The sequence below is a fragment of the Festucalex cinctus genome, chromosome 7, assembly GCF_051991245.1.
Source record: "Festucalex cinctus isolate MCC-2025b chromosome 7, RoL_Fcin_1.0, whole genome shotgun sequence".
NCBI classification, from domain to species: Eukaryota; Metazoa; Chordata; class Actinopteri; order Syngnathiformes; family Syngnathidae; genus Festucalex; species Festucalex cinctus.
In genome coordinates this window covers 2,858,941-2,876,806 of record NC_135417.1, presented here as the reverse complement: position 1 = coordinate 2,876,806, position 17,866 = coordinate 2,858,941, and the positions used below count along the sequence as shown (strand labels likewise).

Genomic DNA, 17,866 nt, shown 5'->3' with positions numbered 1-17,866 from the left:
CTACAGCATGAAATAAACACGTGAGAGCAGAGCGTTATTTATTGATATTTAATTATATTTATATATTTATTTTTGTATTTCTTTGCACATGTGATTATTATTTAAATTTTTTTGAATCTCGTTTTTTTATTTTTTTATTTATTTTACATTTATTTGTTTATGTATATATTTATATATTGTTTTTATTTCCATTTATATTATTTTTTTTATTTTTTTTGAATTATATTTTTTATATTTGTTTTTATTCCCACATTTATTTATTTATTTATTTATTTATTTATTTCATTTATTTATTTCATTTAAGTGGTGCGCCCTCCAGTGGATACATTTGGCAGCAACAGTTCATTTTAGTGGGAAAAAAAAAAAAATGCAGTTTATGTTCAGTCCTGATGGGCCTGGCCCAGATTGAACGAAACTCTGACGGGCCAGTTCCTCGCCCATGGGCCGTATATTTGACACCCCTGCAATAAGGAGCTATTTAGTAAGGTTTTATATCCTAAAATAAAGCATGTGTCTCCCAATTCTGTAATTTTAATTACCAATGTAAAGCATGTATCTTCACGTTGTATGAGTTTGTATCCCATTAATAAGCAATAATCTGAATATTTTGTCATCTGGATCCATAATACAGATATCATAAACACAAATTAGAAAACATACATTTCATAATTTTGATTAACCAGCTACACACTACTGTTTTAATTTAAAACATCTCAGTGATTAGATTACTAAAAAAAAAAAAAAGTACACAGAAAAAGTGCAAATATACACTTGAAAGAATGTGTTTTCACACCTCATCTGTGTGTTTAATCAACTGACTCATGTCATTTGTCAGTCATGACATACTTCTATGTGTCTAATGTACACAAGTTAGTGTTTCTATAATCATTGTGTGTATTGTTCTGCAAAGGGTGTGACGGTGATTTTGTGTTTATAGTGGTGAAAATTTAACCCAACGTTTTGCTCCCTTAGTGTCAGGTGTTGATAATTTTGTCATCCTTTTGTTTTTAGTGCTTATGCAAATCATAAAAAAAAAAACTACTAAAAGCACATATCTCCATATTTTAAGAGTATTTATCCCCATTAAAAAGCATACATCTACATATATAGATATTTTTAACTTCAATCCACAGTAAAAGTTAAAAGTTTTGCATGGTTTTATCCTGGAGGGAAAAAAAAGCAAAAAAAAAAAAGCTGTGTATATTCAAAATTAGTTTCCCCTAATGAGCATGTATCTGCAAAATTTCCCAATAAATCACCAGTGAAGTGAATAGCTTGTAGCAGGCTTTTTAATCACGAGTAAATATCTCTCGTCTAAATTTTATGAACATTTATCCCCAACTTTGAGTATAAGTTTTCCCGAAAAGAAAAGCATGTGGCCCGAAATTTTGTATTTTTCCCATCAAATGTAAAACATCAGAGTCTGAAAAATGTCTGAAAGTTCTCTCCCAATCTCCATGTCAAAATCAATAAACTTTTCATATATCAGGTTCTTTCTCAATCTATGCATGAACTTTTATTTAGATATAAGTAGGGGTGTAAAAAAAAAAAAAATCGATTCGGCGATATATCGCGATACTACATCGCGCGATTCTCGAATCGATTCAATAATCGGCAGAATCGATTTTTTTTTTTTTTTTTTTTTTTTTTAAGGATTCACACCTTGAGCATGGAAGAATGTTATATGAACGGAACATTAAGCCTTAATATTTTATTTTAATGCTGTTCAAACATGAAACAGATTACAACCTCTATAAGACTGAACTTTCAGATAAATAAATAATACATTTTCATATAAATCTTACACTCTACAAGCGTACTGATTAGTATTTTCTAAATTTGAATGAAAAAAAATCGCAACAATCGACTTATAAATTCGTATCGGGATTAATCGGTATCGAATCGAATCGTGACCTGTGAATCGTGATACGAATCGAATCGTCAGGTACTAGGCAATTCACACCCCTAGATATAAGTATGTCCCCACTTGGGATCACTTCCTGGAGTCAAGTGCTGTTTAATAAATATATCTCTAAAACATTCTGCCTTATTTAATAGGAGATTCACATCCTGCTTAATCGTTCATGGATATATATTTAGACTCGTACAACTCGACACACAGCAATCAAGGCATGATAATGCCCGAATACTTTTCATTTTCAGAGTGCATGTCGAAGCAACTAGCAGGCACACAAAATGAGCTCCCACATCCATTAGTCTGTTTGAGTTTCTACTTGGCTTCCTATTACAAGCCAGGGAGCCATCAAACTTGCATCACGCTGCTTTAAACACATCAATATGATGCAGTCGACGAAAAGACAAAGTGGCGAGTAGATGTGTGACATGAGGGTAACTTGTTGTTCTCATTGAGACGTAATAAGTTGCATTAATAATAATTGTATGCTCTCTTGAAATATGCTGCTGCTAATTGACCTACATTCACAACATAAATTCTTATACAGTATCTGTCCCATAAAATTATATTAATATATTCCCAACATTCTATTATCTTAATTTTGTAGCATTTCTCTTGGCTGCACTGCTTCTAATATGCATATGTGGATGTATGATTTTTTTTCCCTGTCCAATCAAATGCAGAGGTGGCAAATCCAGGTCCAGAAAGTAAAAACCCTGACACAGTTTGGCTAGCCGCTGATGCTAACTAGCTAGCTCCCTAGCATGTAAATGAGCACCATGGGATCTAGTTAGCGTGCTAGCTAGCACCTGGGGCTAAAGCCAAACTGTGGCAGGGTTTTTACTTTCTGGACCTGAATTTGCCGCCTCTGAAAATGTCTCCATTTGTTGCCATGTGAATCTAATCTGCCCATGGTCTTCACAATCAGCACTACTCGCCAATGTAATTTAAACTACAGGGAGTCATCGAGTTAAGGCGCACTTGACCTAAGGCCTTCAACTTTCAGCGGTTACGCCCGGTCCACCATTTCGGCTCCTCGTCTGCCATATTGCCCGCAGTGTTTTCCCCCTGTCCGCTATGTAGCAGTTAGCTAATACTAGCGCTTGTGCACTTGTAGGAGTATCTTTGGCTTTTTTGCCCTCTTTTTTCCACATCATGGCCCCAAAGAAGAAAGCTCCGTCTTTTATCAATGTTGGTCCAGCTGAAAGAAAAGCAATTACCATGGAAACGAAGTTAGACATCATAAAAAGATCGCAGAAAGGACTTGGGCTTCAGTCGGCCAGCATCTTTTTTTCTTCTTCTTTTACTTTTAAAAATTTTTTTTTTTAAGTATTTTAGATTTTTGTTAATGCAAATTATTTTGATGTAAATATTGACTTTAATGGGGAAATTCGACTTAAGTCGTAATTCGGGTTACATCGCTAGTGTAGGAACGTAACTGACATAACTCGAGGACTCCCTGTATATTAGCATTGGGACTCTTTCTTTACCCAATCAGCTTTCAAATCCATCCTGATAATGTCAGCATTTTTTCACTCTGTTTATGTGGTCGTCATGGCAACAGATGGCGAGCCTGTGCTGCTGGCTACTTCCCGAAGATCCTCCGAAGTGGACGTCGTGGGAATCATCTGGGAGTCTCCGACTCTTTCCTCCTCGATGGGTGCTTCCTGCGAGGACCCCAGAACAGAAGAGGAGTGCGAGAGCGCAGGGGTGCACTCCCCCGACGTACTAGGGGGCGTGTGAACGTGCTTTTTCCTCCGCAGGGTGTCGATCCAGCTGGCGCTGTGTTTGGAGGCGAAGCTGGCCAGAGCCAGAGACGACAGACGCATGTTCTTCCCGGAGGTGATCAGCTCCCCAAATCCCTCCTGGTGGGCGAAGGCGTAACCGGACCTCCGGGAACCGCCCCTTGCGCCCAGGCGGCCCTCGGAGACGCTGCCCGCACTGCGCCAGGTGGATGTCACCCTACCACCTGCGGGCCTACGTTTCTTTTGACGCACCAGCTCAGCGTAGCGGACCTAGAGCGTGGAAATCAAACATTTTTAGTCATGATTTTATAGTGTAATAGAATATGCAATAAAACGAAAATAAAACAAACGATGTTTTTTACATCATCATGACTAAAAAAGGCCACAAAGCAGTAAAACTGCATTAAAGCATCATGTGTCATTAGCGTACACCGATTATGCAAACATTGACAGCCTATTTACAATGTGTGAGGTCAGTCACAGTATTCATTCAACCGTTAAAATGTTTCACAAGTTAATCATTGGTCAGACAATTTGTCTTGATTTTGAAGACACATTAGCGTGACTGTTCTTTTTTTTTTTTCTCTCTCTCGCTCTCTCACCGTGTCTGAGAGTTGAGGTTTGAGGTCCAACTTGAGGAAGCGGAATGCCAAAACTGGAACTATACAGATTGCCGTTGCAAGTGCAATAGTCAACCACACGACTGGCTGCAATAGTGTGCTCTGAGCACTGCCTAAACTCAAAAACACACAAACATGCAATTGTTAAGCCTCAAATGGTGAACAATTTACAATTTGGAGTTCCCCATGGCTCTTTCTTAAGTCCATTTTATTCCCTTCAAACAAACATAAACAGTTGGCACACTTTCTTAAAACTGGTGATTACCTTTAAATGCATGTAAAATGAGTCATCACACACCTGACACCATATAAAGTGCCTCTGAATAACCCGTAATAAATTTTAGGCTATTCTATTTTTCTCTCTTGTAGAAGTCTGAGGGTTTACTGCGAACATCGACTGATATTTGGAACTTTTAATTTAATGCACTTTAATGCTGTTTTTCATCCAACTTTAAACAAGTTTAATACCATGTCGTACTCTAAATATACACATGTACACACATATACAGTACAATGTACACACATACATACATACATACATACATAAATACTGTATATGCATTATATTGTGTATATATTAGGGCTGTCAATTGATTACAATTTTTAACCTTCATTAATCACAGGATTTTCATAGTTAACTTGCGATTAATCGCAAAATAATCACACGCTATATTTGTTCTAAATGTACAAAAACATGTTTTTCAAGTTTTTCTTACTCTTGTTAATTAACATAAAACTGGACACATATGGTTACCAAATACAAATGTGGTTGTATCTTTTCAACCTCTGATACAGTAATTCTATAGTAATTCATAAAGTTAATTGAAGTTAAGAGAAGTGTAAAACATCATAAGTCATACATTTGTGTTGAGGTAATTTTGTGCTGCTAGTTGGCATTAGTGTTTAATGTTGGACGTTGGTGACCGGGACAGTACATTTTTCTTTCTAAATTCATAGCAATTGATATTTGAAACATGAAGCAACTCAAGGACGGCAGGCAATAGAAAATTACAACTAGCTACCAGTCCCCGCAAATAAAAAAATTTTTTAATCACATTTATTATTACTAAATTGTGTATTATAGTGACTCCTTTGCATAACATTTTATGTAAAATAAAGCATGAAAAACATTTTTTTTTACATTCATTGTATTTAATTTTTTTATGCCTCTGGTTATATTTAATGCTTTTTAATGCTATTTAAGGCTTTAATTAATTAGAAACATTTTATCTACTTTTATTTGGAATAATGGCCAAAAAAAAAGGGGGGGGAAGAAGTTATCGAAACGCACGTGGGAAAATTTGTTACGATCTGATGAAACCACAGTACTTTTTGGCCACAGACACTTGATGCAAAAACATTCAACACTTACTTAACAGGTTGTTTTTTTGGTTATGTTTTCATAGTGTTTTGTGGGTGGAACATGACCACGGACCGACCTACAAAATGGAAGTGACTGGGGAAGCTCCCGAAGAGTGTCTGACTGTGTACAGCAAACATGACGGTGAAATAGCAGCCCAACGAGCCCCACACAAACACATGGTTGAAAACGGTCCAGAAGCCTGTGTCCAGTGAGATCTACGTAAACAGAATACAAAAACAGTACAGCATGTTTATAACGGGAGCAGCTGCGTGGAAGTTCACACGATTCCGGTAAGGCTTACCTGTACACTCACAACAATGACCAAGGCTGTCGCCGTGGTGACAGCGAAGGTCTGGTGGTCGGCGAGAGGCTCTCCGCTGCTTTGCGAGGCGTTGGCTAGGATGGCGTAGGGGACAAAAAACAGCACCACTGACGTGTAGATGCCCTGGGCGATGCAGATGAAGAACTCTCGTTTATTGAAGAGAAGGTTGAGTTGGCCGGGCTCATACAGCTTTGGATACTTCAGACTCCTTTGATCAGGCACATCCTAAAATGCAGGAGATTAAAAAAAAAAAAAAAAAAAGATTCTAAGGTAGTGGATTGAAACCTCTTTTGTGCTAATACACGCTAACTCATCATTGGTAGAGCCAGTGGGTACTTATAAGACTTAATCCAACTCTTAATAGTACCACTATCATGATGCAGTATTGTCATGGTAACACATTACAAAGAGTTGGCATTCCTTACACTTGTAGCTCTCAATATCTATTAATACCTGATCAAATATGCCCATTGCGAGCACAGGCAGAGACGTGTAGACAATATTGTAGAGTGTGATGAAGAATTGATCATACACCGTCTGCAATCGAGCAAAAAGTACATGATGGTTGTTCTGTACGCCACACTATAAGCTTTCCTCTCAGACCTGGGCAGAGAAGCCACAGAAGAAGCCGAACCAGAAGTGCACCATGGTGAAGGCGAAGTTCTTGTAGAAGAAATAGCACAGGAAGCGACACATGCGTAGGTAGGACCATCGACCGTGCACCAGCAGAAGACGCTGCAAAAAGCGGAACTGGGAGAAGGAGTAGTCACTGGCCAACACGGCTTGGATGCCTTCTTGTCCTGAGATACCAACGCCAATATGAGCACCTGGAGGGGAAAATTTGGGGTTAGGGTGTTTCTTACGTTCTGCTACTTCTTTTATGTTTAAGGTTAATATTTACAAGTCATACATTCCAACATAAATCCAAATGTGCATCAGTTTTTAAGAGAAGGAACAAGTGCCCAGTGACCACCTCTGGTCATTGGCTGAAAACCCCAAATGAACCTCACCCATAGCCTTGATAGTAACCCTATCCCTGTATACCCACACCAACTCTGACCTACCCTACTCAAACTGTTGCTGCCATCAGAGTCAGCTTTAAAAATGAATACATTTAGTTTTGATGATATCATATATACTAAGTGGAACCGATGTTTGTTATGTGCGTGTTTCATGGGGACGCTAATGATTGAGGCATTGCTACGTCGCTTCGTGTAAGAGCAAAATGTGGAAAGCTAGCCTAAGTGTTGCTTTTGTAACAGCTGGAAGAAGCTTTTTTACCAATGAGCCAATGAGGTAACGTAATTCGGAATCATTTGCACTCTTTCTGTTACGATGTATTTTGGCAGTAGTGTACTATTGTTAGCGCTAGTGTGCACTATTAGCATGGTAACATTGTTTGCGTGTTAGCATGCGTATGAAGTGGATATTAACAGCTATATGGTAAATAGAAGTTCAGTTTTTGATTTGTTTCTATGTTTATGTTCTCTATGAGAATTATTTTGTTATTTATCTTTTTAAATAATTTTGTTTTCTGTGTTTTTGTATAGTTCTCATGGCATGAGAAATATATGCATGTTGTAAAAAAGAACATCTTAGTCTTGTAATTTCGACTGGCTCTAACCGCTAGCCCTAAACACTATGCCTAGACTCACAATTATTCCTTAACCCTAAGCTAACCTTAACCAGTCACAGAAACGTAACCAGATTCTGAAAATTTACCCATAATTATTATCCCGAAACCAAAACAAAACCTAAACTAAAACCATAATGACAAATATACATACATGAAGGTACTGTAAATATACGTAGGGTAATTTAAAAAAAAATAATCTCCTGTCATTATATGAGGACCTATGCAGGTATGCACATGCTGCCAAAAAAAAAAAAAAAAAGTGTGATGCAACAATTACAAAACTATTGCAGGAACACACAGAAAAAGAGTACGTTGGGTTATCGGGTTATCTCAACATAGAAGTGAGCACGGACTGTTTTTCTGTCACTGGGGCTTCAAGGTGGTTTAAGAAAGAAGTTCACAGTGCGATGAGGACATAGCATGCACTGCAACATTCATTGCCACACAGCCTGCCTGGCTTTTTCGTAACATTGAGGTAGAACAACATGTCTGTTACTGAAGCTCTGTTGAGCATGTGGTTGCCGAAAAGTGGACACAGGCAGATCAACTTCTCTTTTCCTTCTTGTTCCTTTCCTCCTTGTTATCATTCTTCCTCCAACTTACTCTTGATCATGCTCACGTCATTCGCTCCATCCCCTATGGCCAAGGTGACGGCCCTCTTGTATTTCTTCACCAGCTCCACCACCTGAGCCTTTTGCAGAGGCGTAACTCGACAGCAAATCACCGCTTTGCATGCGCACGCCGTCGTGACAAACTCCTCCTCCATGTCTGCTTCCAGTGCGTGGGCCTTGTTGGATGACAGTTGAGAGCACTTTGAGTGGTTCACAAACCATTTATATTGGGTGTAATTACACTGTTGAGCACTAGATGGCAGCACGCTTATTTCGTTTGTAAATTTGTAAGAAGAAAAACAAAACAGTAAGTGTTTCAACACAGCCTAGTTTTTGTTGAAAATGATTGAATGTCATCCTCTGTAATCCTGCTTTTTACGCCAACAGAAAGCAACGGCTGTAGCTCATTTTATATTGTACATCTTTGGGCATGATTATTTATGTATATTTTGAGATACGTCTGTCAGATTCCTACCAGGCTGTGGCCATTGATGATGAGGGCGAAATCTCCAGAGATGTTGTCCATGAGGTTTAAAGTTGGAAATTGTGACTGTTTTCCTGCTCTTCTAAATCTCGTGACGCAGGCTTCGCCACATCCCTCGACCACCTCCTCTTTCTCACCATCTTTTGTTCGCGACTGTGCGATCATCTGATCCCTGGCTCTCCTGTAGAGGAAGAAACCCGAGACTTGTCTGTGCCACAATTTAGCAGTAAATCAAATTTCTTTCAATGAAGTGCAGCCGTCCATCCATAAAGTCTGACCTGAGTTCCTGCTTCACCCTCTGGACGCTGTGTCCACTGATGATGAAAACCTCGGCCATATCATCTGTCAGCATTTTGCACGAGTAGCCAATATTGACGGCCGTCTCTGTGCGAGATAGCACAGCGGAACTTGAGTGGATCCTGGTACTGTCTTAATAAAAATCAAATCACTACTTCTGTCGGTCTCACCTTGCTTGTCTCCTGTTAAGACCCACGTCTTGATGTTAGCAAGTGAGAGGAGGGCGATGGTCTCTGGGACACCTTCCTGCAGCTTGTCCTCTATAGCTGTAGCACCCAGCAACTAAACATAGACACATTTTTAGATCGAAAGGTAACCCCTGGAAATCTAGATTTTGGCCTGTTTTACTAGGCTATGAATGGACAAAGTGTACTGACAATCATGTCTTGTTCTATCTGCTCATAGGCAGCTGACAGCAGCTCTTCTTCTTTCTCAGCACATCGGTGACTCTCTGACCACATCTCCCAATGCTCCTCTGACAGGTCCCTGTAGGCCAGAGCCAGTGTCCGTAGCCCCTCTGCGCCATATTCCTGTAGTCCATCACAAAAAAAGATTGGCAAAATCAGAATATTGTACACTGGCATGAAATACCCTTTAAAATGATGTTTGCATGAGCTACTCTTGCCACTTTGACAGTAGATGGCAGAACAGGTTCACGCAGGAGTCCGCCCACTAAGAGAGGGTTGACTGAACCTGTGGTTAGTGACTCACGTTGAGGTGGTCTGAGGTGATATTGATCAGGTCTTGCTTACAGGGGCGGAGCCTCTCCAACAACACCGTGTCAGCACCTTTGCAGTACAGACGGATCCTGCCCTCTGGGTTACGGACTGACAAACAGCACAACAAAAACACTGAGGACAGCATCATCCTTGTAAAAAAAATATCTCTCTCTGTCTCTCTCTCTTCTCTTCATTAGCCTCCCACCCCCCCTCTCTCATATATATCAGGGCAACACACCAATAACAGACATCCTCTTGCGTGCGTTGTTGAAGTCCAGGATGGCAAGCAGCGTATAGGTAACGGTTCGCCCCATCTCAGTGGTGGTGATGGTCCCGGGCGTTCGAGAGCGAAACACAAATCCAAAGTTCCTTGCGGCTGTTACTAGAGCCCTCTCGTCCGGAGACTGGGCTTTGTAGACCACCTCACCTGGACAGGAACACCCAAAGGGTAGAAAGTCATTGATGGGATCACATATGACAGATCCACGGCGATTCCTCCTCACCCTCACTCTTCTCTTCACTCATGACGGTGTGGCAGAGGGAGAGCAGGCGGAAAAACTCTTGAGTGTGGGAATCTCCCACTTTGACTGATTCCAGGAGTGTGTCGTCATAGAAACAGAAGTCTGGGTCTGCCAGGGGATTGAAAGGAGTGAAGTCCAGCCTCTGGAATGGAGATGGAGATGCAATATTATGAAGTCATATGCACATTTTGAGGGACTGTATGTACTATAGATATTTGGGGTACACAGACCTTTGGCTGGGGCCCTAGTGGATCTGCTACTTCCCCTAAAAATAACACAAATTTAACTATACATTGAGATATTATTTACCGTATTTATGGACATTTGTTGGCTTGATGTTATAGTAAAGTTTGACAAAAAAAAAAAAAAAACTGTTTTGTGTGAACTCACCATAACTGTGCCCATTGATGGAGCACTTTTTGAAGCTCATGATGTTCTGTGTGAGTGTTCCAGTCTTGTCACTGAAGATGTACTCAACCTGAATACAAATAATTTCTGTTTGAAAATAACTAAAATGTTGCAGAATAAGTGGGTCAAACACCAGCGCAATTACAGAAAATATCAAACGGTGAGTCCCTCCACATAAGCACTTTGTCTACTTTGCTGTGGAAACCCACCTGGCCCAGCTCCTCACTCAGCGTGGTGGTCCGCGCCTCGGCTGCTGTGTTGCACTTTGGGCAGAACATTCGTTGGTCCCAGTTGATGAAGTAGCTGTGGCCCAGTCTGATCACCTCCACGCTGTTACGTGCACAGAAAATCATCTAAATGCAAAAATACTTTTCTTTTATGTTCCAACTTTACTGTCATGAAATTGTGTCTTCCTTTTAAAATCTTACAAAAAAAAATAATGTATCACTTAATTATCATACAGGTTTACCTGACATATAGCGAGATGGGCACCACCGTGTTGAGGATGATCACATAGGACCAGAAGGCGAGGACAGCGGAGAAGAGGAAGCCGTCCACCGGAGGATCCCAAGGCAAGTAACTCTGAAACAGCGATCCAACCTCTCGTTCCCACACGGCGTTGCCCGCAGCCAAAATGACACCCATGCACACCAGGAAACCAAAGATCTGACATGGAGAAAGACGAATGCCTTGAGATATGACACTAAATCCACTGAGATCATGTCCTCAAATAGTTGTCGGCTGTGAAAGTGAGACGGTGTCCCACCCAGAGGACCAAAGTGTTCATCAGACGGTCGATGCTGGTACGCTTGAACTTAGTGCGACCGCTGTTCTGCATCAGCTTGGTGTCTGGGCCTGGAAAGTAAACACAAAATATCATGTGTATATGTTGTTAGCAATCTGTAGAGTTTTGTACAAAAAGTATCTATGTAACTAGTGGAATAGGCCCACTGACATAATTTTAATCAGGATGTAATGGATTAACTGACTTGACTTGACCATCCTAACTATTCAGATAATTAGTTGTGAAGCTAGCTAGCTAACTATTCAGCTAATTAGTTGTGAAGTTAGCCTGTTACGAGCTTTTTATTTTGAGATTATTATGATGCAATAAAGCTATTTTTCCTCTCTAGAATGAGGTGCTGGGTGACTGCCTTGTTAGTAAGCTTATAGTTAGCACATTAGTTGTCTACTTTGCTGGTTAGGTTGCAATCGGTATTAAAGTGCAAAAACCAATCGTTATTTAGCTGGCTTGCTAAGTTGATTTACCTGGTCATAACTATTCAAACAATTGTATTCTTATTTTGTAAGGAAGTCAACTACTTAGGTTCTTATTTTACATTACTGCAAAAACTACTCAAATGATAAGGCATCCATTCTAGTTGGATAGTTAGTTTTCTTATTAATTTTGGTTTAATGTGAAAAACTTAACCCTTATCTCGTTAGCCTACAAACTTGTACTATATCAGTATGTAAAACCTAGTTAGCTAGCTAGCTAGTCAGTATTTGAGCTGGTTTGCGAGTCAATTTTATTCTTATTGCATAAGGTCGGAGGTTGTATGACCACCATGCTAGTTAGCTTGTTAGCTTTTTATGTAGCACAGCCAATTTCCATTTCCACAGCCTCATAGGCAAAGAAATAAACTAATAACCACCATGCTATATAGTTACTCTGTCAGCCAGTTAGCTTGTTAACTTTTTATGTAGCATGGTCAATTTCCATTTCCACAACCTCATAGGCAAAGGAATAAAGTAATAACGTCATTGTGTGAATTTGGAGGCATTTTTTTTATTTTTTTTTAAACTGTTATCACTGTTCCAGGAAAGTCGCATGTTAATAACAATGGCAACACACAGCAGGATGCTAATGATGTTTGTAAATGTGCTTTGGCAGATGGTCAGACATTTTCTGGAAGTGACTTTCGATGGGGCTTTGTCAAAAATAACAGTAACAAAGTAGCACACTAAATCCCTGTTTATTGCTGGGAATACTGGTAGGAATGATTAACCACAATTTTTTAAACCCCTTTTAAGCACATTGTAAATGTATATGATCACACGCATGAAAATTTGCAAGATTAAAATATAAACTTCTGTAGCTAGTAATACCCCCGAGATGTCGGAAATGTTTCTACCTGCAAATATGACCAGGCCGTAGCAGGCCTCGGTGTTGCGGAGGACACAGCCTCGAAGAAGCATGTTCTGGTTGGTCAAAGAATATTTCTTGTCCCTCCAGTACAAAGTCCCGCTAAAACGATCCAGCTTGTTGTTGGGGGGCTCGCATACCACCTCACCTTCACAGACAGAGATGAATAATGAGTTGATAGACGAGCACATAAAAACCTCACCTCACAACTCACCATTGAATTGATCCAAGTTGTTGGGGTCCCCCAATTCTGACGTCACAGAGACAGACTGGCGCACCTTCATGTTGGTCTCTCTGTAGGATATTCAACACGTCACAAAGTCATTTATGTGGAAGTGATGGACAAGTGTGCAGTGCTTTCACTGACCCGTCCAGTTCGGCCGTTTCGATGTAACAGAGACCGTGAGGTTCGCTACTGGACAACAGCAGCAAGTCAGCCTCGAAAAAGAGGCAGAGGCGCATAAACACAACAATAAATCAATGAAGGATATAATGTTCAGTTTTGATGATCAGTATCATTTAAAAAAAAAAATCAACATTATTATTGTGGCTGCAGTGGTGCATCACTGCAATGTATGATAGTGAGAAAGGTTGCTAATATTTTGACCCTTGCGTGCTGCAAAAAATACTCAATGATAGACATTTGGATTTTATCAGATTATGCTTACTATTACTTACTGCCACAAACTGATTGTTCTCCAATTTGATGATGTCACCCACTCGGACGTTCATCCATTTTTCATTCTGAAGCCTGACGCAGCGAAATAGGAAGATACAAATAGTATTTGACATTTATTTCAACTCAAACTTTGGGACAGTTTCATGCTGCACAATGTGACCTGTAAAAAAATAACACAATTTAAAATAAATTATGCATGCAGAAATCCACCTAACAGGTTTAAAACTTACAAGCCACGGATGAGCACTTGAGACTGTCGGTTGTTCACTTGGTTGTCAGTCCGGTGGCGAAACTACAAGAGACGACCAAAGAAGACGACAATGTTAATCACAAAAGTCTTTCTAAATGTATTTTATTGTGACATAAAGCAAGACATCCGCACGTAGTCGTCTGTTGCGTCCTTCACGGCGGTGATGCTCAACACCAGAGCTAAAGGCACGATGGTGGTGAACCACGACAGGGAAGAGATCTGAGGGATCAACTAGACCAGAGGGAGCATGTAAGTGTGTTTCAATGGTGCATGTGAGCAAAAACAATGGTGGTATTTGTGTGAGAGGATTTCATTTTCATGTAACGGTAATTCATTTGTCTGAATCAGTAGTGGGAAGCCCCTGCAAAGTTCCTGCAATCAGCAGGAGGCAGATTATGTCGAGTATACGTAACCCCGCCCCTCACCTGCAGAATGAGCAGGAAGAGGAAGTATGTGTTGGCCACTTCCTGGAACTGCTCGAACAGGTTGATGGGCAGGAAGGTGAGCATGTTGTACTTGGATGTGGTGATGCAGTTACTCTTGTTGTGTTTTGAAGGAGCACAAGGAAAGGACGCATGCATCAAATATAGTATAGCACAGCATAATGTTGTTTAGTTGAGAGAGCAAAAGAGCGCTTACGGCATACTGGAATTTTTCATTGTACTCTCTGTCATTGGCCCTGACCCTTCTCTCCTCCTCTGCGGGAACACAACAGACACATTACTTGATAGAGACATACAAATTACAATCTCATTCATCCAAAGGTGAGGTACCTCCTGGACTGGTTGCCAGACAATCGCAGGACACTTGCAGACAAACAGCCATAACCATCAACACCTTATCATGTACATTTAATAGGATATCATCCAAAATGTGCAGTGATACTCATGTTGCTGAGATAAATTCTTACTGCTTAGGTCAGCCTACTTAAATATTGATGAGAGCACTTTTTAACTGAAATGACTCTGCAGAGCACTGCAAAGATGTAAGCATTGTACCTGTGTTGCTCTGAGGAAAGGATAGCGTTTTCAGCACAGATTTGACTGATGACGACATGAGAAGAGGCCACAGGAAGAGTTGGCACAACTAAAGTGATTAACACGCAATCACACATTAATAAACGTGCTGCTGTTTCCTGTGTTTGTACAGTACAGCCTTGATCTCAGTCAGATGTTTGTTTAATCACATCCAATAATAGATTTGCCTTAGCAGTTCTAAAGTTGTATTTAGATTTGATTACGATATCAGATGTGAATGTGCATAATACCAAAATATATGATTCTTTCCATTCATGTATGTATGTATGTATAGATGTATGTATCTATGGATGGATGGATGAATGGATGGATGGACGGACGGATGGATGGATGGGTGGGTGGACAGATGGATGATAAATGGATGGGTGATTGATGGTTGGATGATAAATTGATGGGTGTATAATGGATGGATGAATGGATGGGGGATGATGGCTGGATGGATGGATGGATGGATGGGTGGACAGATGGATGATAAATGGATGGGTGATTGATGGTTGGATGATAAATCGATGAGTGGATGATGGATGGATGGATGGATGGATGAATGGATGGGGGATGATAGCTGGATGGATGGATGGATGATAAATCCATGGGTGGATGATGGATGGATGGATGCATGGGTGGATGATGGATGGATGGATGGATGGATGGATGGATGGATGGATGGATGGATGGATGGATGGATGGATGGATGGGTGGACAGATGGATGATAAATGGATGGGTGATTGATGGTTGGATGATAAATTGATGGGTGTATAATGGATGGATGAATGGATGGGGGATGATGGCTGGATGGATGGATGAATGGATGGATGATAAATTGATGGGTGGATGATGGATGGATGGATGCATGGGTGGATGATGGATGGATGGATGATAAATCCATGGGTGGATGATGGATGGATGGATGGATGGATGATAAATCAATGGGTGGATGGTGTTTGGATGGATAATGGATGGATGGACAGACAGATGCTAAATGGATGGGTGGATGATGGATGGTAAATGTCCAAAACATTAGCACAGCGTATTATAAAACGCAACTTCTCTTAAACGTGGTTCTATGGCTCTCATGGTCCTAGCACCATTTGCCCAAACGGGATCTCGTAGTTCCAAGTAATCAGATGCAGGCTCTCTTCCCATCTCCTTTCCTCTGTTCTTCCTTAGAACACCGAACAGTCGCTTGACTGCATCTTTTGCAAACTGCCCATTAAGTGTTTAAGACTGCACGTCTGACAACAGTGAAGGCATTAGGGGCCCCCGACGCTGACTGCGATGTGAGAAGAAGTGCGTAGAAATCCATAAAGGTCCATTACAGACAAACCTGCAGGCTCACTCTGAGACATAAACGAGTATTTCAGTATCGATTCAAGATGAAAGACCTAATACCTGTAATGTCACAGAGAATGACAAATTTGGAGTCTAATTGCAGTCGAGTGGCATTTTTATATGGAGGGCTAACCACTTAGCTAGGCTACATAACAATGGCAAAGTGGGGGCTAACAATTTCAGGAAAAGCAAGTCAGTCAGGCAAAAGCTAAGGAAAGCCTCATAAATCATAATCTCATTGAATTCTCTGTATTAAATATGAAATTCATATTAGGAGGGACATTAAAACTGTTAGTTGATTTGTATAGCTTTTACAATCTTACAATTTTAGAACCTTATGATTCCCTGCAGACTGATGCGTGTTGGCACGCACGCACTCACATCACAATGACAGAGTCGACGGTCCAGAGGTCGGAGGAAGGTGCACACCGGTGCGATGTGTTCGAGCTGACGAATGAAGATGATGATGATGATGATGAAGCAAGGGAGCCTGGCGCCCTCAAATTGATCAGCGTCTCAGTCAGCAGTGGCAAGTGGCAAAAGGCAAGGTCATTGACATTAATACTCACTGCTATACACATCATCATATAGAAAGTGGACCTACACCATCATCATCATCATCATCATCATCATCATCATCACTTTTCTTGGCTGTCGCCTGTTCATGATGAGGCAATATAGTACAGTATACTTCCACGACTTTACAACAGTGTCAGCCTAAGGCATTATGTCACCGTATATGCAAGGACGTTACCAAGGTAACGAAAGGCTTTTTAGTAAGGGGATCAAGTTGCTCGATGGCTCAAACCAGGCGCCATCGAGGTGGAGCAGCGGGACCAATTATGTGTAACCATTAAAGTGTGTTTTTAACACACTCTTTTGTTTATATTGTCAACTCACTGCTTGATAGTGTTGCTGGTGTTCTGTGTTTCATTCTCAACTGCTTTTATACAGTGGTGGAGTAGATTATACCTCTCTAAAAATGGTGTGAAGAGTCATTTTCGCCTAATAAACTGCTTTTGAAAAGAAGCCAGCTTATATGGGATACTCGCTTAGCTTTATCATGGCTAGTTGCTAACTAGCTAGCTACTGCTGTACCTGGAGGAGGTTTCTTTGCAAACATCTCAGTACTGCTGTCGCCTTGCTTCTTCTATGGCCCATGAGAGTATCTACAAGAGAAACACGAGAGGAAAATACCGTTTACTGATTGACAGTATAGTAGTAAATAAAATAAAATAAATCATGGTTGCCAGCCAATCACAGGGCACATGTAGACAAACAACTAGCCACATTCATTATGCCCAAAGCGGTTGTTTTTTAAAGTGTGCCATAAAGTAGAGTTGTTAACTTCACTCACTAACACTTTTTGCTTGGTTTCAATACATTTATTTAACTAGTTATCATATGTTGAAATCCCGTTTATTGTATTGGCAAGACAAGATGATCTTTCAATTTTTCTGTATATGCGGGCTTGAGTTGAAAAACACTCACAAACCTTGAATTTTCTAAGATGCATGTTTCTTGAACAAGCACAAAGATGAGAACAGTAGGAGGGCTGTTGTCAGGAGTCAAACCCAGAACCTAAGAACTGTGAGACAGTGGCGACTACTAGGGCACTGTGCTGCCCAGGAGGACGTTGCATCGAAGACACACAGCGTCTCGTCGGCTCGTCGAACTAACTGGACAGACGAGCCTTTAATCAATACTTTTGAGCAAGAGCGAGAGACAGAGAGAGACAGAGAGATTTTGGGACTTATCAGTTTTCAGCTCTAGTTTCTTCCCT

The 17,866-nt window shown here is 40.6% G+C and overlaps 2 protein-coding genes across 5 annotated transcripts in view; one reads left to right on the top strand and one right to left on the bottom strand.

Annotated features, from left to right (window-relative positions):
- Positions 1–17,866, top strand: part of ltap1 (lipid transport auxiliary protein 1) — a 50,935-nt gene that overhangs the window by 11,896 nt on the left and 21,173 nt on the right. For 2 of the 3 annotated variants that reach the window (XM_077527851.1, XM_077527852.1), the window contains 3 exons: positions 3,480–3,865; positions 5,687–5,933; positions 11,105–11,213. The gene's annotated coding sequence lies outside the window, so the exon portion shown is untranslated. Of the gene's footprint in view, positions 1–3,479; positions 3,866–5,686; positions 5,934–6,647; positions 7,262–11,104; positions 11,214–17,866 lie in introns of those variants that run through there. The other variant, XM_077527853.1, reaches the window with a different exon arrangement.
- atp8b2 (ATPase phospholipid transporting 8B2) lies at positions 2,075–17,292 on the bottom strand. 2 transcript variants are annotated; one of them, XM_077527838.1, is made up of 28 exons: positions 17,182–17,292; positions 14,356–14,414; positions 14,142–14,255; positions 13,849–13,947; positions 13,697–13,758; positions 13,466–13,538; positions 13,155–13,225; positions 13,002–13,081; positions 12,777–12,935; positions 11,408–11,496; positions 11,111–11,307; positions 10,851–10,971; positions 10,624–10,711; positions 10,464–10,498; positions 10,216–10,375; positions 9,951–10,139; positions 9,705–9,820; positions 9,371–9,523; positions 9,164–9,275; positions 8,975–9,080; positions 8,688–8,877; positions 8,205–8,388; positions 6,569–6,792; positions 6,419–6,502; positions 5,945–6,190; positions 5,720–5,858; positions 4,263–4,393; positions 2,075–3,930 (listed from the first exon to the last, which is right to left on the bottom strand). In XM_077527838.1, exons 1-28 carry the CDS (start codon positions 17,204–17,206, stop codon positions 3,457–3,459), a joined length of 3,780 nt encoding a protein of 1,259 aa, XP_077383964.1. In that variant the 5' UTR covers positions 17,207–17,292; the 3' UTR covers positions 2,075–3,456. The 2 variants fall into 2 exon arrangements, with proteins under 2 accessions (XP_077383964.1, XP_077383965.1); XM_077527839.1 differs by lacking the exons at positions 14,142–14,255; positions 14,356–14,414; positions 17,182–17,292 and having other exon boundaries at positions 13,466–13,626; positions 13,849–13,864.

Excerpts from the sequence above, each read along its gene's own strand:
- atp8b2 (XM_077527838.1), bottom strand. The coding sequence starts at position 17,206 with ATGTTTGCAAAGAAACCTCCTCCAG. Across the intron at positions 13,539-13,696 it reads CAAGTGCTCATCCGTGGCTT|GCTTCAGAATGAAAAATGGA; the intron begins GTAAGTTTTAAA and ends TCGCTGCGTCAG. Across the intron at positions 8,878-8,974 it reads AGGGTGAAGCAGGAACTCAG|GAGAGCCAGGGATCAGATGA; the intron begins GTCAGACTTTAT and ends CTTCCTCTACAG.